Here is a 23,329-nt window from a genome sequence, read left to right as displayed (position 1 = left end):
GTATGCCTGCTCATCCGCCCTATAGCCAGGATCTCTCTTCTTCTCCCATCTGTTTGGTCAATTACGGATGCACTCCATGGGAACCAGCGCCTGGGTAATGGGGAGTTTATTGATGCAGCAAAACGCTGACTCCGATGTCGACCAGTAGATTCGTACCATGAGGGCATACAGGCTCTCCCAGTAAGGTGGCCTAAGGCCATCGCATTTCACTGAGATTGTATTGAAAAATAGGTTTCGTAGCCAAAAGAGTGGAGAATAATATGGTGTATGAGAATCCTAAATACTAGCAACCTACTTTCAGACAAAAATGTGTTGCATTACTTATTGAAAGCCCCTCGTACCTGGCAAGACACTGTGAAATCAATAACTAATAGCTTTCAAAGTTGGTAAAGCTGGTTAATAATAATAAGTGAACAAGTGGATAGGCGATTTATGATTCTTTGTCTTTGTGTAGGACCAAATTGGTTGAATACTTCCTTCTATGTCTCCTCTTGTTAATGCGATATCAATGGTGCTCTTCCCATTGTGGCATGTGTATGTAGGTATCTGCCTATCGTTAAGTAGGGTGAAACCATCTTCTTCTAGGGTTTCAACGACTAGTTTTGTTTTATAGTTTTCTGCGTCTATTCTGCAGTTGAGATCGCCTGCAATAATGGTGGGTTTGCTGTCGCATTGTTTGATGAGTGTGACTATTTCGTCAATTATTTCTACAGCATTTGTGTGCGGTTTAAAATAGGCTGCAGTTATATTTATGTTTGCCGCTTCTATTAGCATACTATTTTCTTCTTTTATGATTTTTTTGGTGGGCGTCATCCAGGGTTTCAGTAGGATAGATATTCCTCCCATGGGTCGTCCTCTTTCTCCCTTCTTTGCCATTAGGTGATAATTATAGAAATCTTCATGTTGCCAGCTGTCTATCAGGAAGGTTTCTGTTAGAATTGAAAGGTCCGAATTTTGCAGAATGTCTCTTGGTGTTAGGTTAAGAGCACTTTTTACTCTCTCTGTATTCCACGAGACTGCTTTTATTTCTTGCTCTTCTGGTTTTCTTCTTAGTTTAGTTGAGCTCTGCTCCCTCTTCCATTGATCTTCTTGGGAAACGAAATCGACGTACTTTAATGTTTTCTGGCCAGAATTCTGGTTCTTGTGTGATTTGCAGCTTTTCAAACGGAATGCCTACTTTGAAAGCTTTTTTGTCGCCCAGTGTGCGCAGTTCTTCACGTTCTAGTTGTCCCAGTATTCCGTACTTGTTAAGGTATTTCACTACTGTAGCAGTTGTGGACCCAAACAAGTACAGAGGCATAGCCCTGGAAAATACTCAATTCAAGATGTTTTCGAAGATAATAATACAAAAAATCCAAGCCTCAATGGACAGTCATCTCCCAGAACGACAAATGGGTTTCAGATCTGGAAGATCAACACTTACGGCAGTCAGGCTTCTTCTAAACAACATCGATGATGCGCTACAAAAGAAACAAATGTTCTACACAGTGTTCATAGACTTTACCAAAGCCTTTGACCTATTGGAAAGAGAGCTCATAGTCCGAAAACTGGAAAACACAATGGGAGAAGATAGTGTATGGGCAAGAATAATCAAATCAATCCTCGAATACAATTTAATTACAATATCGGACAACCTCTCTTTTTCGAACCCCATTCTGCAATCGAACGGAGTCTTACAGGGTGACCCAATGAGCCCTTTGCTATTCATTCTTGCCACTGAAGAAGTACTCCGAATTGGAGAAAATGAAGAAGATGTGTATGTATATGCATACGCTGACGACATAGCCGTAGGTTCAACAGATATACAGAAGCTGCAGAGAATCATTGAGAAAATAGACAGATGGTGCAGTGAACACAAACTACACATAAACATAGCAGAGACAGAAATGGTAATTTTCAGGAAAGGAGGCAAAACACCCAAGAATGCGGAAATCAGTATCAGAGGACAAAAAATAAAAATCTCATCAGACTTTAAATACCGAGGCGTGACATTGCAACCAACAGCCAAATGCTTCACAAAACATACAACAGAACGTGCAGCCCAAGCAATAACAGCAATACAGGACATCAAAAACATCCGCCTACTCAGTCTAGAAACGGCCATGAAATTATTCAACACAAAAATCTTGCCAATCCTGGCCTATGGGATGGAGGTTATATGGGACCACCTGACAGAAAAAAATCTAGAAACACTAGAAAAGGTAAAATCGACCTATCTAAAAAGAGCACTAGGTCTCTCAAAGACAACCAGATCTAGACTAGTGTACCTGCTAGCGAGAGAGACATTCCTAATTGAAGACATCAGACTTCGATATATGATGCCACACACCAGGGCTTCCAGAAAGCAACTGAAGATCATGGAGGACAAACGAGAAAAAATATGGCCGGAGTTTTACGGCACCGAAGCAAGGACAAACCGCTCATGGACAGTACCAAACTTCGAACAGCGACATGTTGTAACTAGACTTTCTACTCACGGCTTTCATCATCTAATCTGCAAAAACAAAACTTATCACGACCCAACCGCAACATGTGTATGTCAACTGTGTAACGAAGCCTGTGAACGATATCACATAGAACTGTGCAGTAAAAGAGTGAAATCGATAAATGAATATGCAAAAATGTAAAATGTAAATGTAAAATGTTAAGCAAAGTAACTGTATATGGCTATTTGGCTGCAATTTTATTAAATAAAAAATGAAATCATTTTTATGATTTATTGACACAACGCAGATAATACGTATTATACTGACGGTAAGGAATTGATTTCTGGAGGGGGAAACAAAGAAAAAAAGTGTATGAACCAAGAGTATCTTTGAGATACCAAAGCTATCGAAGTTTCTGACACAGCCGCTCTCTCTCTCACCTGTCAGACATTACCGCGAGGACAGATTTTAATCACAGCCTCTGTGGCCACATGCCAGTTCGCCAGGTACCCCTCGGACTGCTATTGGATTCCGATGCCCCGAGCTCTGCACATATTAAATCGCCGCTCGTTCGTTTGCTAGACTGCTGGGACAGAAGTGTGGTATTGCATGAACAGCCGCAGCATCCGCGCTTTAACTCTGGCAACTGCAGTACAGCATCAGACCCTTTCTTGCCCTCTTTGCTCCTGCGATAATTAATTACATGCCGATCTCACTTTACTCGTCTGCGTTCAAGGGAACTTGGTTTGTGTGCTGCGTTCACCAACACTCGTCTAATTTACGCTTCAGGCACCAGACATATCTCTAAAGGCAGTGATAACACGCGCAGTGGTTTTGTCTCATCTGTTACGAAACTGGTCTCGCATTCGGGTGGACGTTGGTTCAAATCGCTATCCCGTGCCCAGATTTAGGTTTCGCACAGTTCCATTAAGATGCTTAAGACAATCCTTGTCGTCGTCGACATATTAAACTGTAGTCTTGAATCCTCACTTTTACAGCAACAGCGTGACACAGCGCCCCAATGAGATCTCTTACCAACAGAGATTCCAAGGTAGTCTGTTACGTTGCTGATTTCTCATCTTCTAGAGCGTTTACATAATACAGTAACGTCTGTGAAATTTCAGGTTGAAGTGATTTACATATGTTGAAATTCAAGAGGGTGAGAAACTGTTTGTGCTGGAAATTTACGAATCAATAACATAAAGTGGAAATTCTCCATGGCAGTACTCAGTTACCTAAGTGAAGACGAGGGGAATGCAACTATGAAATAATTAACACAAGGAAGGGCACCTTAGCCACAGTGGAACAACACAGAAGTCACGGATTATCAGGGGAATACTCGGTTTACTGACGAAAGAAAAGTTAGATAGAAAGCCAGCACTGAGAACAGATTTTAGATAAAATTACAGAAGTTGCTATCAGGATAAATCAGAACGGATGAAAAGTCAAATGAGAAAATTGAGAAATAGAAGGTGGTAAGGCAACCTGTATTAAATGCAGAAACATAGTTTGGAATTCGTATGGAGTACATTGAAGGTTTGTGTGATGGAGAAAAACTGTCATCAATAATGACAGATGTGGAGACGTATATTAAAATGATAGAGAGACATGAGTCTATAATATGGTCAAAGTCTGACATACGAGGGGCGTTTGAAAAGTCCGTGCAAAGTCCGACATATGGCACCACCACCGCGTGTCGAGGTCATGTTTAGTTAGTAGCATCTTTGGAAAGAACCCACCCCAAGTTTCAGCCATATTGGCCTACTTCTTTGTGTTTGGCATTCGTGTGAATCAAGGCAGTCGAGTGATTGTCAAAAAATGGACGAAGAAGAATTTCGTGTGGTGATTAAGCATTAGTTTATGAAAGGCAAAACGCCTAATGAGACTAAATAGAAGCTTGATAAACATTACGGTGAGTCTGCACCTTCGAGTAGAACAGTTTATAAGAGGTTTCTAAATTTTCGGAATGGCCATATAGGCACAAGTGATGCTGAACGTTCTGGACGCCCTGTGGAGGTTACGACTCCAGAAATCATTGATAAAATCCATTTTATGGTGATGGATGACAGAAGGGTTAAGGTGTGTGACATTTCTAGTGCTGTGGGCGTCTCGAATGAACGGGTACATAATATTTTGCATAAACATTTGGATATGAGAAAGTTATCCGCAAGATGGGTTCCGCGATTGCTCACGCTTGACCAAAAACGGAATCGTGTGAAGTGTTGCAAGGATGGTTTGCAGCTGTTCAGGAAGAATCTGCAGGACTTTAACATGGATACATTACTATACTCCTGAGACCAAATAACAATCTAAACAATGGGTTACCAAGGAAGGCCAAGACCATTCCTTCGGCCGGAAAGGTTATGGCGACTGTCTTTTGGGATTCGCAAGGAATAATCTTCATGGACTATCTGGAAAAGGGTAAAACTATTACAGGTGCATATATCCATCGTTATTGGACTGTTTGATAACCGAGCTCCAAAAAAAACGTCGGCGATTGGACCGCAAAAAATTCCTTTTATATCACGACAATGCACCAGCACACACCGTAGCAGTTGTGGTCGCAAAATTAATTGACATAGGATTCCAACTCGTTTCACATCCCCCCTACTCTCCAGACTTGGCTCCCTCGGCCTACTATTTGTTCCACAATTTGAAGAAATGGCTGGCGGGACAAAGATTTCATTCGTATGAGGAGGTGATTGCAGCAACTAATAGCTATTTTGCAGACTTGGACAATTCTTATTATTCGGAAGGGATCAACAAAATAGAACTGTATAAGGCTAAAAGGAGACTATGTCGGACTTTTCAAGCGCCCCTCGTAGCTGTCCACGATCTCAGCTGAAACAAGTCAGTACGAGTTGATGGTACATCTTTAGTGCTGCTGTTATCTGTGGGAGGCCCTACTTATAAGTGCTGAAATCGCTGAAGCTGTGAGAGTCTTGCCTGGACAGCCTGCCCACGGAAGGTAAGATTCCCAGTTCGAATACCGTTTTAATGTGTCAGGAAGTTTCATTGCAGTGTACATTCCGCTGCATAGTGAAAGATTCTTTCGGGTGATGATTTTTCAGAAAAATATTTTCCTTTTTTCATGCGCCTCTGTATAAAATAAGAGGGGCGTTAAATAAGCAATGCGCCAAATTTTTTCTCGGCCAGTTTCGGTTTAAAAATGCGGAATTTGCTGTGCGAGACTGTGGAATATTCCTGCTTCAGCCCCTATAGTTACATGGAGTTCCGATAGCTGGCTTTGCTATACGTAGCTTTCAAAATGGCGTCTGTTTTGGAGGTGCGTTCCGAGGAGTGTGCTGTCACTGAGTTTCATTTGGCGGAAAACCGGAGCATCATAGATGTTCACAGGAGCTTGCAGATTCTCTACGGAGAAGTGGCAGTGAACAAAAGCACGGCGAGTCGTTGGGTGAAGCGTCCGTTATCACGGAAACAAGATCGTGCAAACCTTTTAAATCTCCAACACGCCGAAACTGAAGATACGGCTTCAGCGTGTCCGTCGCCACAGAAATGCGAACAAACTTCTCATCCTAGTTTGTGGATCCGAGAGGAGCTCATAAAACTTCATTGGACTGTTCTTCCTCAACCACCTTATAGCCCGGATCTCGCACCTTCCTACTTTCATCTGTTTGGCCCAATGAAAGATGCACTCCGCGGGAAGCAGGATGTGAATGATGGGGAGGTTATTGATGCAGTAAGACGTTGGCTCTGACATCCACCAGTAGTGCTACCATATGAGCACATATTCTCTCCCGCTAAGGTAGCCTAAGGCTGCCGGAATGAACGGAGACTATGCTGAAAAATATGAGTCTGTAGCCAAAAGAGTGGGAAATAATATGGTTTATTGGAATCATAATGAAACCAACCTTCTTTAAAAAAAAAAAAAAAGGAAGTGTTGTGTCACATGGTAGCTGAAATATAGGCTTCGCGTTATGACCGACTTCATCCCTGTTGTCAGCTGAAGATCAGACGACTGGTCGAGGCTGCCTTAGACTGGCGGAAGCCAACCACAGGTCGTAATGAATCCAGTGTCAACTTGGTGAGTAGAAAGATACGTTTCAAATCACATGCTTATGACTGCATCCTGAAGACCGCGAGCGTGTGCGTAAACGAGATACCTGGCACACATTGTTCAAGGTTGATGAGAAAATCACAGTGAGGCGTAGCGCCGTATACTGATCTTACCTTGGAGGCGGTTAAGTGGGAGATGTGTCTCAGAGCTGGATAGCGACAGATGGTGACGCGAGACTGGACGCGCACGTAGTTTATGTATCAGCCGACAGAGGACAGTATTGGATAGGGGACTGTGATCTAGTTTCAATTGTGCCCACTAGAGTGCACTAAAGTAATAGAATGTTTTTCATAAACCGTTCTAGTATTTTCATAAAGTGTTATTATGTCTTTTTATGTATGTAAAATGTTATAAATGTGTTTTAGCAGTATGAATGATGAGTGAGTGTGGTTTAAGGTTAATATGAAGATAATTGTTTAACGAGTTATGTAGTGGGATTTAGTGTGGGAACATTTCGAAGAAGTATGGATGTGGACAAAGGGGATTTTTGTAGAATAGATTTGTAAAGTAAGTTTATGGTAAAGGAAAAGCTAATTCAGGTATAAATAACAATAGTATATAACTTTATGCATAAACAAAACTTCAACATATTAGATAATTACGTCGGTAAAAAGTGCAGTCGTTAGGTTTACTATTTTGCGATTGGTTATTGATGAAAAGCGCGGACTAACGCGGGAGAATGTTGTTTTGCTATTGGCTGTTGAGTAAACTGACCAATGGTAAAGCAATATTCTTCGCGCGACTTTCTTTGCTGGTAGAGAAGACTTAGAGTATTCTAGAGAGGAGTCGGAGCCTAGCCATGAAACAGTTCGGACGTGTGTAGTAGTAGTTCCGATGGAAAAGATAAGTTGCCGGATCTAGCAGTGTTCCATAAATCAAAAGTGTTGTAAAGTGACGGCATAATTATTCCGATGGGTGTGTAGAAATTTTGGAATTTTTAAGTGAATTTTGTGGCGAGAAAAGACATAAATTCCGCGTGGCGTATTGAGCAGGTCGGTGGCTAAGAAACTGTGACTGCATTAGGTACCGACAGACTTAATATTTGGCGAGCATTCTCAATCAAAAACAATCCGTATTTTTGAAGATATTACGTTTTCGGGAAGTGCAACACCATAAACTTGCTAACGCGAGTGAAAGAAGTTGTGAGTGACGGTGTTAAGACTAGCACGGATATGGCAGTGATACTTGTTCACCTAAGTTTCAGAATATATTAATTAAGGACAGAATTTCCATCCTTCCATTTCGTGTGAAAACTTTCTCTCTAAACGTAGATTAGTGGCTTCAATTACAGCCTGGTTCACGTCGAAGTACAGTAGGTTTCGCTCGGCTTCCCTACTGGTGATCTGCTGAGACAATGTTCACAGGTAGGTGCAGGTCCGTAGTGCCGGCTGAAGTGGCCGTGCGGTTAAAGGCGCTGCAGTCTGGAACCGCAAGACCGCTACGGTCGCAGGTTCGAATCCTGCCTCGGGCATGGATGTTTGTGATGTCCTTAGGTTAGTTAGGTTTAACTAGTTCTAAGTTCTAGGGGACTAATGACCTCAGCAGTTGAGTCCCATAGTGCTCAGAGCCATTTGCAGGTCCGTAGTAAAGGGACGGAAGGAACCGCGTCGCCGCAGCAGCTTGCTTACGTCAAGATCGCGTCCCTTGCTTATGATCAAATACTATTCACCCCATAACATCTACATCTACATGATTACTCTGCAATTCACAATTAATTGCTTGGCAGAGGATTCATCGAACCACAATCAAACTATATCCCTACCATTCCACTCCCGAACAGCGCGCGGGAAAAACGAACACCTAAACTTTTCTGTTCGAGCTCTGATTTCTCTTATTTTATTTTGATGATCATTCCTAGCTATGTAGGTTCGGCTCCACAAAATATTTTCGCATTCGTAAGAGAAAGTTGGTGACTGAAATTTCGTAAATAGATCTCGCCGCGACGAAAAACGTCTTTGCTTTAATGACTTCCATCCCAACTCGCGTATCATATCTGCCACACTCTCTCCCCTATTACGTGATAATACAAAACGAACTGCCCTTTTTGCACCCTTTCGATGTCCTCCGTCAATCCCACCTGGTAAGGATCCCACACCGCGCAGCAATATTCTAACAGAGGACGAACGAGTGTAATGTAATCTGTCTCTTTAGTGGACTTGTTGCATCTTCTAAGTGTCCTGCCAATGAAACGCAACCCTTGGCTCGCCTTCCCCACAATATTATCTATGTGGTCTTTCCAACTGAAGTTGTTCGTAATTTTAACACCCAGGTAGTTAGTCGAATTGACAGCCTTGAGAATTGTACTATTTATCGAGTAATCGAATTCCAACGGATTTCTTTTGGAACTCATGTGGATCACCTCACACTTTTCGTTATTTAGCGTCAACTGCCACCTGCCACACCATACAGCAATCGTTTCCAAATCGCTTTGCAACTGATACTGGTCTTCGGATGACCTTACTAGACGGTAAATTACAGCATCATCTGCGAACAACCTAAGAGAACTGCTCAGATTGTCACCCAGGTCATTTATATAGATCAGGAACAGCAGAGGTCCCGGGACGCTTCCTTGGGGAACACCCGATATCAAATGGTTCAAATGGCTCTGAGCACTATGCGACTTAACTTCTGAGGTCATCAGTCGCCTAGAACTTAGAACTAATTAAACCTAACTAACCTAAGGACATCACACACATCCATGCCCGAGGCAGGATTCGAACCTGCGACCGTAGCGGTCGCTCGGCTCCAGACTGTAGCGCCTAGAACCGCACGGCCACACACGATATCACTTCACTTTTACTCGATGACTTGCCGTTTATTACTACGAACTGCGACCTTCCTGACAGGAAATCACGTATCCAGTCGCACAACTGAGACGATACCCCATAGGCCCGCAGCTTGATTAGAAGTCGCTTGTGAGAAACGGTGTCAAAAACTTTCCGGAAATCTAGAAATGCGGAATCAACTTGTGATCCCCTGTCGATAGCGGCCATTACTTCGTGCGAATAAAGAGCTAGCTGCGTTGCACAAGAACGATGTTTTCTGAAACCATGCTGATTACGTATCAATAGATCGTTCCCTTCGAGATGATTCATAATGTTTGAATACAGTATATGCTCCAAAACCTGAAAGGTGGCTACACTGAGTCACAGCGCCAGAGATTGCGCCAGAGAGTATTATTCAGCCGCCTCCACAGGCAGTAGTTGTTCAGATGCGGTGGTGGACAGTGCATGTCGAGAACTCGTAGTAGGCAGTGCTTGCTGAGATGTCGTAGTGAAAAGTTCTTGTCGAGAGGTCGTGGTGGGCTGTTCTTGTTCAGATGTAGTGGAGAGTGCTTGTCGTGAAGTCGGAGTGGAGAGTTGTTGTTTAGATGTTGTAGTAAGGAGTGCTTGTTCCATGTTTTATGGAGTTTTGATGGGATAGATAGCAGATGTTGTTCGAAATGGAGATATTGTAACGATCAGAGTGGTTATATGAAGGTAAAAAAAAAATTCCCCTTTTCTTTTTATTATTTCAATGTCTTAAATAATGCGTCATTACAGGTTCAGTCAACAAAGCATCTGGCTTGTGTTCTTGTATTAGAGTGTAATTCTGGTTTTCTTGCGCAGTTATAGTATTTCTATTTTTCTTTAATTACTTCAATATAAATGGTACTTGAAATTTCTTGTCTTATTGGAGAAGAACCGTGCCAGATGTGTACGTTGAGTCACACTTCCATACACAGAACAGCTGCACTGGTGTTTGTTGTTTCGTAGGTTTTATAGTTGCTGGGGACTTAATTAATTAATTGTGTTAACGGAAGTTTTGTTTCATTCTTTGTTGTTATTCTATGCAGTCAGATGGCGTACTAAAACCAGTCAGGGCCAACCGTTTACGAGACAGCGTAACCGGACAGAAAATAAAATTATTTGCATAATTATTTAAAAATTTAATTAAGCCCCCATGCAAACCCTACTGCAAACCGACGTCAATGATACAGGTCTGTAGTTCGATGGATTACTCAAAAAAATGGTTCAAATGGTTCTGAGCACTATGGGACTTAACATCTATGGTCATCAGTCCCCTAGAACTTAGAACTACTTAAACCTAACTAACCTAAGGACATCACACCACACCACACCCAGTCATCACGAGGCAGAGAAAATCCCTGACCCCGCCGGGAATCGAACCCGGGAACCCGTGCGCGGGAAGCGAGAACGCTACCACACGACCACGGGCTGCGGACGATGGATTACTCCTACTACCCTTCTTAAGCACTGGTGCGACCTTCGCAATTTTCCAATATGTGGGTACAGATCTATCGGTGAGCGAGCAGTTGTATATGATTGGTAAGTAGGGAGCTATTGTATCATCGCAAGAGCATATCAGTTTCAATAATGAAAGATGCAGACACAGACTCAGTATGACGAGTGGCCAGCTGCGATGTGCAATAAAACACAAGACGTAGCTCGTGACACGGGTGACTTCTCCAGTTGCAGGCGGCGGCCGCTTCGTGGTGACGAGCACCGGGGACCTGCTGGTGAGGCGGGCCACGGCGGCGGACGCCTCCTCCCGCTACAGCTGCCTCACGCTGCACGCACTCACCGGGGAGCGGCGCAGGAGCAGCCCGGCGCAGCTGCTCACAGTCACAGGTAGGGCTGCCACAAAGCACGGGACGAGCTAACCTGACAGATTCCCGAAACTGTGTTACGCAACGTAATTAAGTTTTCATCCAGATTGTGAGTGTACTCAAATGGCTCTGAGCACTATGGGACTTAACTTCTAAGGTCATCAGTCCCCTAGAACTTAGAACTACTTAAAGCTAACTAACCTAAGGACATCACACACATCCATGCCCGAGGCAGGATTCGAACCTGCGACCGTAGCGGCCACGCGGTTCCAGACTGTAGCGCCTTTAACCGCTTGGCCACACCGGCCGGCTGTGAGTGTACTGGTGTGAGTATCTGTAAGTGGTTGTTCTTTGGAGGGCGACAATGCCCAGTGGCGCAGAGAGTCGCAAGCAGAGGCAGTTGTTGAGAGGCTGTGGAAGGTGTAGGCTGCGTGAGCCAAAGGCTGTTGCGTAGCGAAGGATTTATCCCTATGTTCAATAGTAGTGGCTCACAGTTTGAATAATAGTGTGTTTATGTTTGTGCAGTGTGATAAAGGTTCAAAAATGGTTCAAATGGCTCTGAGCACTATGGGACTTAACATCTAAGGTCATCAGTCCTCTAGAACTTAGAACTACTTAAACCTAACTAAGGACAGCACACAACACCCAGCCATCACGAGGCAGAGAAAATCCCTGACCCCGCCGGGAATCGAACCCGGGCGTGGGAAGCGAGAACGCTACCGCACGACCACGAGATGCGGGCTGTGATAAAGGAAATAAATTAAATTTTACCAGTTCTTAATGCGTCTCCATCAGTTAGCACCACACCACTGCATTTAACAATGAACGAAGTCTCGATATACACGGTCAACTAGAACAAGAGGATTGTAACATAAGAATCATTAATTAACCAATATAAGCTCCCGTCTCCTTGTGAGCTCTGCAACATCCATGTACTAATTTACATTTACATGACAAACCCTATTTTCAGGGCTATATTTTAATTTGGACAAATGGATCTATGCAGATATTTGTAAAAACGACGATGATACATCAGTCCATACTAATGTAAAATTGCCACCTTCTGAAGAAGACAAATTTAAATTTGTTGAAACCTAGGTAAAGATTTCTTTATCCATTGCAACTGGTCGGCTCTTTATAATTTCATTACGTGGAGTCGTTGCTGTTGTGCAGCTATGTTTAAAATACTAATTAATGATTATTATGTTACAGGTAAAATTTAATTTATTTCCTTTATCACACTGCACAAACATAAACACACTATTATTCAAACTGTGTGCCATTACTATTAAACATAGAATTAAATCCTTCGCTACCCAACCGCCTTTGGCTCACGCAGCCTACACCTTCCACAGCCTCTCAACTGCCTCTGCTTGCGACTCTCTGCGCCTCTGGGCATTTTCGCCCTCCAAAGAACAACCACTTACAGATACTACACACCAGTACCCTCACAAGATGAAATGCAAGGAAGACCTGCATGAACTGCATATACACACATCAAAAAAAGATTTACATCATCCCGATTTGAAGATGGCCGCGAAGACACCAGTGATGACACTCGCACTGGCAAACTATTGTCAGCAAAAACTGATGCAAACATTGAAAAAATAGGTAAACTTGTTCGACAAGATCGCCGTTTAACAATCAGAGCAGTGTCTCAGTTAACAGGAGTTGACAAGGAAAGTGTTAGGCAGATTCTTCATGAAAGTTTCGACATGAACAAAGTGTGCGAGTGTCATCACTGGTGTCTTCGCGGCCATCTTTAAATCGTTTAAACCACTCAAACACTTGTGTTCGCGATAAACAATCATCGCCGTACACTTGTTGTAACATTACAAACGTTTCACTTGCAGATTTTCCTAGTTTGAAACAAAATTTGATGTTAACACGCTGTTCTTTCTGTACACTCAACATTTTCCGACGCACAGACAAAACGTCAACTACTTAAAACAGACGCCACGGGCAGACTAAGTGCAGGAGGCAGATGAAACTCGAGCAGTAGGCGGAGCGAGAGTCACGTGACAGGCCACGCGACTTTCAGCCTTATTGCATTCGGTTTATTGTTTCACCAGTACTAGTCCGATTTTTTTCTAGCCACACCTCGTAGACCTACAGAAATACAAGTGACTATGGAATGAAATAAACAGGAATTGCAGGGAAGCTAAGACGAAATGGATACATGAAGAACATGAACAATGATTGTCGGAAGAACTGACACAGCGTATAGAAAGGTCAAAACAACCTTCGGTGATATTAAAAGCAAGGGCGGTAACATATGGGAACAATAGGAATTCCGCAGTTAAATGCGGAGGAAAGATCGGATTGGTGGATAGAGTACACTGAAGGTCTCTAAGAGGGGGAAGACTCGTCTGTTGATGAGATAGAAGGAGAATCAGGGGTCAACGAGGAAGAGATAAGGCTTCTATTACTAGAGTCAGAATTTAAAAGAGGTTCGGACAACTTACGTTCAAATAAGGCAAAGAGGGTAAATAACATTCCACAGGAATTTCCGAAATCATTGGGGTAAGTGCCAACCAAACGACTATTCAAGTTTTGGTGTAAAGTGCACGAGAGTTTCGGAAAAACGTTATCCACACAATTCCAAACACAGCAAGATCTAGCAAATGCAGGAATTATCACACAATCAGCTTAACAACTCATACATTCAAGTTGCTGAGAGGAATAATCTGCAGAAGAGTGGAAAAAACTTCAGGTTCCGTTAGGTGACTATCAGCTTGGCTTTAGAAGAGGTAACGGAACCAGAGAGGCATTTCTGACGTTGCGGTTGATAATGAAAGCAAGACTGAAGAAAAATCAAGGCCCGTTCATAGGATCTGTTGACCTGTAAATAGCTTGTGACAATGTAAAATGGTGCAAGATGTTCGAATTCTGAGAAAAATAAGGGTAAGTTATAGATAGAGACGGATACTATACAATACGTACAAGAAGCAGGGGACAACAAGACTGGAAGATCAAGAACGGAGTGTTCGGATTAAAAAGGGTGTAACCCAGGGAGGTAGTCTTTGGACTCTGCTGTTCAATTTATTCATCGAAGAAGCAATGATGAAAATAAAAGAGTAGGATTAAAATTCAAGGTGAGAGATTATCACCGATAAAGTTTTCTGATGAGATTGCTATGCTCAGTGAAAATGCAGAACATTTACAGAATGTGTTGAATGGAATGAACTGGGAGTACAGAATATGGATTGAGAGTAAACCAAAAATGACAAAAGTAATGAGAAGTAGCAGAATGAGAACAGCGAAAAACTTAATATCAGAAATTGGAATCACGAAGTTAAGAAATTCTGCTACCTACACAGGAAAATAACTCGTGGTGGATGAAGCAAGGAGGACATAAAAAGGAAACTAGCATTGAGAAAGAGGGCATTCCTGCCCGAAAAAATGTCTTCCTAATATTAAATATGGGCCTTAATATGAGGAAGAAATTTCTGAGAATGTGCATTTAGAGTACAGCATTGTGTGAGTGTGAAACGTGGACAACGGAAAAACCGGAACAGAAGAGAATCGAACTTTTGAGGTGTGGTACTACTGGAGAATGTTGAAAATTAGCTGGACTGATAAGGCAAGAAACTGAGAGGTTGTCCGCAGAATAGGCGATCAAAGAGTATATGGAAAACAATGAGAAGAAGAAGAGACAAGATGACAGGACTTCTGTTAAGACATCTTGGTACTAGAGGGAACTGTAGACGGTAAAAACTGTAGAGGAAACTGGAATACATCCAGCAAAGAAATGAGAATGTAAATTGCAAGAGGTACTCTGAGAAGGATGGCACATGAGAGGAATTAATGGTCTGCGGTCAGAAGGGTGATGACACGTAGAAGATACTTCATGGAGGTTACCGTACGGTCTCCAGATAGGTCAGTTGATTGTTTTGAGGTGACTGACTATTTACAATTGTTCGATCTCATAATTGTAAGTACTTGTTATCTTATGTATACATCTAACTGGGCATTTCATGTTAAATGCGTACTGTCTCTTGTCATTTATTTATGCCACAGAATCTGAAGATGGTGATTACACAAACACGTCAAGTCTCTGAAACTAAAAAATAGCTGTGATGAGTAATTTCCTGAGTATCACAGAACGCTGAAGGAATTATTAGTCTGCATGATTTGTCTTCATAAGCGTCACTCGAATATTTCATCAACTGCGATAATTATTATTTGGAACACGTTGTATCTTCTCGTGTTGGACGGATGAGTCGAGTAATCGGAAATCCACGTTGCCGGAAGTGATGTTGTCAAAATTAAACTCCTCATATTGAGATTTATTGAATTTTTCCCAGCACCGAATGAACAAATTACAGACTCTACGACTATTCATTCATGCGGTGGTATAAGGGACACGACCACGCAGTGGAAGTTAATTTGACATTTTTTCCGATATGAGGAAAAGTCTCTGATATTGGATTTTTTAATTAAACCTCGTAATTAAAGTTTCTAAGCTTAAATCCCTATCCACAGTTCCTTCTTTCGACGGCAGTGATATTTAATTTGCGACACGGGTGAGGCATTAGCTGATCAGATTCTCAAACCAGCCTCTGAGTCGCCAGAGTACGCTCGAGATGTGTCATCCAGTGAGATGTCAACGCTGAAATACGGGCTACATATTCTGATGCGTAAAGACCCTGTAATTCTTCTTTGATTTTGTTAGTGACAAAGGTCAAAAGCAACTTAGACGCTTTCATGTTTTACTGAAGCTCATTGCACCTGTTCGTGTTTGCATCGGAAAATTATGAATGAACGAAGCACTGATTCCTTTTTTAGTAATTTCTCATTCTGTTTGCTTTCTTTTGTTCAATGCGTGATACAAAAATTACCGGTTGACTTCATACCAAGCATACTGATTGCATTTGCAAGACTGATAATAAGCACTTGTAGAAACGAATGTGTTTGGCTTATAACACACATTTACGCAATATTTCAGTTAAATTTCAGCTGAAAGAACTTACAGTTCTGACTGTATCGTGGTTTTGTTTTTAATGTTGTGTTGTATTTAATACCAGGTACATCAAATCGTATGCTCATGTCGATTTGTTAGTGATATTTTTGCTAGTAATATTTTGTCTGCAGACTCTACTTTTCTATTTTCCTCGTTAAGTCACAGGTGTTCAAAATGGTTCAAATGGCTCTGAGCACTATGGGACTTAACTGCTACGGTCATCAGTCCCCTATAAATTAGAACTACTTAAACCTAACTAACCTAAGGACAGCACACAACACCCAGCCATCACGAGGCAGAGAAAATCCCTGACCCCGCCGGGAATCGAACCCGGGAACCCGGGCGTGGGAAGCGAGAACGCTACCGCACGACCACGAGATGCGGGCAATCACAGGTGTCTTGGAGCTCCAACTCAATTTCCAAGGTCTACACTAACGTCTTTGGGTGTTCCATTAGCTTCAATTTACCATCTTCCTTTGGCCAAGAAATGTTCATTTTCTGCATCGATGAAAATTTCTACGTTTACGTTAGCATTTCAAATAATTTAACATGTTAAATTTTTGACTGCATTACTTATTTCTCACATTTACTATTTTTATTGCTATTTATGTTGTTTCCATTAATATTGTTGTTTATTTATCAACATATTCCATACAGTTACTTTCCAGACTGGCAGCTACACAACATTTTACCGGTAACCTAGTTAGCAACTAAACCAAAGAAGTGACTTAAAATTATCCATCTAACTTTTTTCACTTGCTCTGACAACGTTCCACATAGTCTTACTAACCAGCTTAAACATTGGGTTTCGCAGGTAGTTTTCTCAGCCATCTCAACAGGCTTACACTTTTCACTTCATTTCCCACTTCATTCTTTGTCCACTACTATTCCGTAAGCGGAAATGCTACGGCGACCCTTTAATTCGCCAGTAATGATCAGAATCACTACTTACAATGCTATGTTCTTTTTTTTCTTTTTTCAGAAGCGACTGGGGGCATGCCGCCGCGCTTGACGCAGCTGTCTGTGACGTCACTGACGGTGGATCAGGGACAGCACGTGACGCTGGGCTGCGCCGCCCAGGGACACCCGCCACCTACCTTCTCGTGAGTGTCCAGCACGACAACGCACTCCTGTCCCGTTGAGCTCCTAACGCGTTCTGTGCAAGCCCGCTGGAAGGGTTGTCGAAGGATTAATAATGCGATTCGTATTTCTATCCGGAGGCTACTTTGGCGTGGCTTAAATGCTTTGAGACAGACCACCACAACTGCTGAAATGGTTATGACCTTGCGAGGTGCCGGGGTAGAGAAGAGTTTGTACCTCTTTAATTCTGACGAATTTTGTATGAGAACGAGACACGCACTCGACCCCCTCCTTACCTACCAGCTAATTACTTATGTGCACAACGGTAACGCAAGGAAATGGTGGTGGACCCTGCTAGTTGGTAAAATAAGGAGTGCACACTCACAATAATTTAATAAAAATCGTAATCTACTAAAAAAAAAGAGAACTTTATCATAATAAACAACAGGAAATGGGATTCTCCTTATATCTACGAAATGATATGCGGATTAAATATTACAGTGAGATTTATTATACATCAGAACATAAATGCACGTGATTGTCGACACAAACAGTAGATTAAAGGATAGGATATACTGAACTTATTGAGAACCAGAGTTGGCTCGAGAACAAGGGGCTCCTAATCTCTGTGATGCAATACACTGACGATAATGACTGGAGGTCCTAATGAATTAATTATTAATCTTCTGACTATACAGCAGTATCGCAATTAGTAGTGAGAGCTCAAATGGGATCACATGGAGAAACAAGCAAGGTGGGCTTGTGGCAAAGCGAGCCCGCGTGCTGCTGAGGGATTGTCCGAAGAATTCTAAGTTCTTCCAAAAAAGAGCGACCAAGTCGCAAGACTGTCCGACTCTGAGGAAGATCAGATCCCTAATCTTCTCTGTGATGTGATGCAAGAGCGAAGCCAGCATTGCCCAACTCCCTACTCTCCTCGAAAACCGCAAATCAGCATTCAGTGCTGATTCCAGAATTCCCCCCCACTGTCTCGGAACATCATTCGCGCCAATAGCGACCGTTCCCTCCAATTTCTAGCAGGGCTTTATGACATCAACTAGCCTCAGTTTAATTTGACCAACCATGTCTCTGCTATTCAGCTGAGGGCACTGAACTTGGCATTCGACTGGCTACGAAAACAACCTGCCTAGACCACCGGCCATCCAGCGCCAAACCGTCGCACCCAGCAGGGCACAGTACAGGATTATTACAAATGATTGAAGCGATTTCACAGCTCTACAATAACTTTATTATTTGAGATATTTTCACAATGCTTTGCACACACATACAAAAACTCAAAAAGTTTTTTTAGGCATTCACAAATGTTCGATATGTGCCCCTTTAGTGATTCGGCAGACATCAAGCCGACAATCAAGTTCCTCCCACACTAGGCGCAGCATGTCCCCATCAATGAGTTCGAAAGCATCGTTGATGTGAGCTCGCAGTTCTGGCACGTTTCTTGGTAGAGGAGGTTTAAACACTGAATCTTTCACATAACCCCACAGAAAGAAATCGCATGGGGTTAAGTCGGGAGAGCGTGGAGGCCATGACATGAATTGCTGATCATGATCTCCACCACGACCGATCCATCGGTTTTCCAATCTCCTGTTTAAGAAATGCCGAACATCATGATGGAAGTGCGGTGGAACACCATCCTGTTGAAAGATGAAGTCGGCGCTGTCGGTCTCCAGTTGTGGCATGAGCCAATTTTCCGCGGGCTACGCGTGAAACTTGCCCGCACGCGTTCAACCGTTTCTTCGCTCACTGCAGGCCGACCCGTTGATTTCCCCTTACAGAGGCATCCAGAAGCTTTAAACTGCGCATACCATCGCCGAATGGAGTTAGCAGTTGGTGGATCTTTGTTGAACTTCGTCCTGAAGTGTCGTTGCACTGTTATGACTGACTGATGTGAGTGCATTTCAAGCACGACATACGCTTTCGCGGCTCCTGTCGCCATTTTGTCTCACTGCGCTCTCGAGCGCTCTGGCGGCAGAGACCTGAAGTGCGGCTTCAGCCGAACAAAACTTTATGAGTTTTATACGTACCTGTAGTGTGTCGTGACCATATGTCAATGAATGGAGCTACAGTGAACTTATGAAATCGCTCCAATCATTTGTAATAGCCCTGTACACAAGTATTCTCAGAATTGAGAGGACAATGCAGTCAGTCGGTGCCAGGAGTCTTCGTTCTGGACGCTCCGGAATGGTAAACACATAAACTGCAGCGACACTCAGACGTTTTGCAGGTCGTTTCGCCCTGCATACAATAAGCGAAACTCGACCTCAGATTTCAGGGAAGTGCAGCCCCCAACCGGAAATGCCTTGTGCCGCGTCCTCCGATGCTTGTCTTGCACAGGCCACCCAGGGAAGTAACCCAACATGTTTAGGAATCAAGTGAAAATTATTTTTTGAGCTTTCAGTACAAATACTCCCATTACAGTAACGTTATTCGTCTGTTACTACCGTGCAAATGTCATACAACATTAATAAAATTTCCAGAATGAGATTTTCACTCTGCAGCGGAGTGTGCGCTGATATGAAACTTCCTGGCAGATTAAAACTGTGTGCCCGACCGAGACTCGAACTAGGGAGCTTGGGTAGCTCAGATGGTAGAGCACTTGCCCGCGAAAGGCAAAGGTCCCGAGTTCGAGTCTCGGTCGGGCACACAGTTTTAATCTGCCAGGAAGTTTCATATCAGCGCACACTCCGCTGCAGAGTGAAAATCTCATTCTGGAAACATCACCCAGGCTGTGGCTAAGCCATGTCTCCGCTATATCCTTTGTTTCAGGAGTGCTAGTTCTGCAAGGTTCGCAGGAGAGCTTCTGTAAAGTTTGGAAGGTGGGAGACGAGATACTGGCAGAAGTAAAGCTGTGAGTACCGGTCGTGAGTCGTGCTTGGGTAGCTCAGATGGTAGAGCACTTGCCCGCGAAAGGCAAAGGTCCCGAGTTCGAGTCTTGGTCAGGCACACAGTTTTAATCTGCCAGGAAGTTTCATTAATAAAATTGATGAAAATGAATGGAGACATGCCAAAGAGGGCATGGAACCTCTCAAGCGTGACTGGGAGTTGAGGAAGGCATTGAGAACTGAATGGGATTGGGTCAGTGCCAATTTCGAAGATTGGGATACTTGGGAGGGGGTGGAGATGTTTCCTGAAATCCGAAGATAATATGACACTCGGGAATGCTTTCCCTGCACGGAATATTCAGAGAGTTTCCTCTGACGTCTCAGTAACTACTCTTCTGGAGAAAAATATGGGGGGGGGGGGGGGGGGGGAGGCGAGCGACGGGCTGCAGTCCCAAGTACTCTTCCACAGAGGGTTCACTCTACCCACTAGGAATGTTCATGAGTGGAAAACAAGCCAAATAGCCTACACCAATTTCAGTATGGTTGTTCCGGTAGTGCGACTGCGTCATAATGTGATAAAACTACTAACGTTTCAGCAACTACTGCAGTTAATCGTCACCTTGGCGACAACCTGCTCAGTTGCGGTTGGTGCCTTATATACACTATTGCGCCACTATCCGTTGAGTTGAAAGCGACTTGGCGTTGCATTTTTTTAGACGTTAAAATTGTAGTTTAACGTTCTGGATATGCATAGAACTTCAATTTAAAATCATATATTACTGATATTTGTGATGAAAACATTAGAAAATTAGCTTACTGTACATAGTTCCATTGAAATCATATGGGAAGATTCGCTGAGGAATGTAACATATAGACACGAAGTAGTCATTGTCTAGAAACCTGTTGCAAGGATAATGTGTAGTGTACATCCTTCACGTTGGTAACTGTTTGAAAACATTAGGCATACTACAACAGCCTAACAATATATTTACTTAAATATGAAGTTTGACATGAAAAATCGGACACAATTTGGAAATCATATAGCAGTCGTAAATATAGCACTAGGAACAGAAATAGCATCAAACTTCCTGACAGATTAAAACTGTGTGCCGGACCGAGACTCGAACACGGGACCTTTGCCTTTCGCGGGCAAGTGCTCTACAAACTGAGCCACCCAAGCACGACCCACGCCCCGTCCTCACAGCTTTTCGTCTACCAAACCTTCCAGAAGCTCTTCTTTGGAATACTAGTTCTGCAGGGTTCGCACGAGAGCTTCTGTAAAGTTTGGAAGGTAGGAGACGAGGTACTGGCAGAAGAAAAGCTGTGAGGGCGGGGTGTGGGTCGTGCTTGGGTGGCTCAGTTGGTAGAGCACTTGCCCGCGAAAGGCAAGTTCGAGTCTCGGTCCGGCACACAGTTTTAATCTGCCAGGAAGTTTCATATCAGCGCACACTCCGCTGCAGAGTGAAAATCTCATTTTTGAGAAACAGTATCCACTATCAACAATTTAAGCTTACTCTTGCACAGAAAATCGCATGCAGCCTTAAAAATATTTGTACACATCTCTCGTGAATGAAAGGTACTGGCAGACAATGACAGTCTTAAAACAAATTGATATAATTTCTGTTTCAAATGTCGTTTTCGTCCATAAATTAATTTCTGAATACCTAGTACCTGTATGAGGTTGGGTTACGTTCATCTAATTTGTTGTTGATTAAGCTTTTTTTTTTACAAAAAAGACCAGTTTTACAAGCGTCCACCGTACGGCCATGTCTTCACAGAGAAAATTTACTTTAGTTTATAAACCTACCAACACGTTCCACATCATAACCAGTTGTCGACAATATGATCTACTGAAAATTCAAAACACTTACGTAAACGGAGCTAAACATCGCCTAACTACAAGGAGTGACTGTCTTATTATGCAGTACTGCCAGAAACTCGTAGCTACACCAACATTACCGCAAGCAGTTGTGGTCCTTTCTGATGTGACAGTTGCCACCGTTTGAGAACTGTAGCAACACTAGCGCTCCAAGCGGTAAGAAATTACATCATATTTGACGTAATGCACGACGTAAGGGTAATGTTTGTTTTTCTTTCTTTTTCTACTTCATTATCGAAATAGTTATTTTAGCTTTTGCCTCTCAAGGGTTGAGTCAATGTTTGGAGAGATAATTGGCCATAAAATAAGCATGATTAAAACTAAAACTCATGATTAAAAAGACGAAAGCTACAATGTATTCGACAAGAACTGTTTCCGACCTTCAGAATAATTGTAGCATACTCGGCGGAAACCAGCTTCATCCTATCTCACTCTGTCTTCAGACTACTTAATGTCAAATCCCCACACATTCCCATTTTCCACACAAAGATTCAGTCCTTTTTAAATCCATGAAACCAACTTTCACAAAGACCTCCTCTTCTAAGTTCCACCGCGCATCACCCTCGGACCTCATACATCCACCACCTACCGATCCAAACAAGCGCAGTCTCCTAACTCCCCACTGCCACGTTAACGGAGATTGGCCCTGATATCACGGCAGGGAAGATAGTCTCCAAATTGAATTGTCATCCTGCCTTAGAAATCTGAGGCTGGCCCCACATTCCTCAGGCGTGTCTTCACTGAGTCTGTCCCCAGCATCGTTCATCTTTTACAGAGGAAGCCCGGAGCTATAGTTACCATCCTAAAGTTGAACACTCCAAATCCCTCCCCCAGTGCTACCATTGCCAAAAGTGCCCCCCTTATAACAGCCACATCGGTCCTGATTAACAAAATCCATCCACCAGTCCCCACTGAAAAGCCATTCCTCAAATAATGCCTCTTCTTCCACCTGAGACACCTACAACGATACCCGTCCGACCTACTCCGCCAAACGAAAAGCCAAGCCTTCACCAGTCGCGTCAGACTTCACCGTGCCTGCCCGACCTATTGATAATCCTATACATCCCAATACCTCCTATCACCTCCCACTGCCGAAGATATCATCATATCCCTCAGTACTGTCCTTCGAAACATCTACCCCTTCCAAAGACCGCATTCCCTCAAACAAATTTCCTTTGCCGCCGTATTCATATTCCGCCTCAATACCGAAGTCACTTACTCTTGTAACTAAGTCCACTTCGTATTCATACCTCTCGACACCCCCTTTGAAACCATTTTTCATCCAAATAACAGACTACCCTGCCTCCCACCATGGTGCGACAGTATACAATATCCTGTACCAAAATATCCGCTCCCTAACCATCCACAAACCCTTCTTAACGCATGCCCTGCCCAACGCTACCTTCACATCTTCATCACAATGAAACGTTCCTCCAGCACTCTCTACATCATCC

The 23,329-nt window shown here is 43.1% G+C and overlaps 1 protein-coding gene across 1 annotated transcript in view; it reads left to right on the top strand.

Annotated features, from left to right (window-relative positions):
• LOC126144870 (Down syndrome cell adhesion molecule-like protein Dscam2) overlaps nt 1–23,329 on the top strand; it is a 549,485-nt gene that overhangs the window by 70,450 nt on the left and 455,706 nt on the right. Inside the window, exons 3-4 of the mRNA XM_049915521.1 lie at nt 10,983–11,135; nt 17,059–17,179. Of these exons, the coding sequence (XP_049771478.1) occupies nt 10,983–11,135; nt 17,059–17,179 (274 nt within the window). The remainder of the gene's footprint in view (nt 1–10,982; nt 11,136–17,058; nt 17,180–23,329) is intronic.

Source organism: Schistocerca cancellata, chromosome 1 (assembly GCF_023864275.1).
Source record: "Schistocerca cancellata isolate TAMUIC-IGC-003103 chromosome 1, iqSchCanc2.1, whole genome shotgun sequence".
Classification (NCBI taxonomy): domain Eukaryota; kingdom Metazoa; phylum Arthropoda; class Insecta; order Orthoptera; family Acrididae; genus Schistocerca; species Schistocerca cancellata.
The sequence above is the reverse complement of the archived record's forward strand: the minus strand, read 5'-3'. Positions and strand labels throughout refer to the sequence as shown.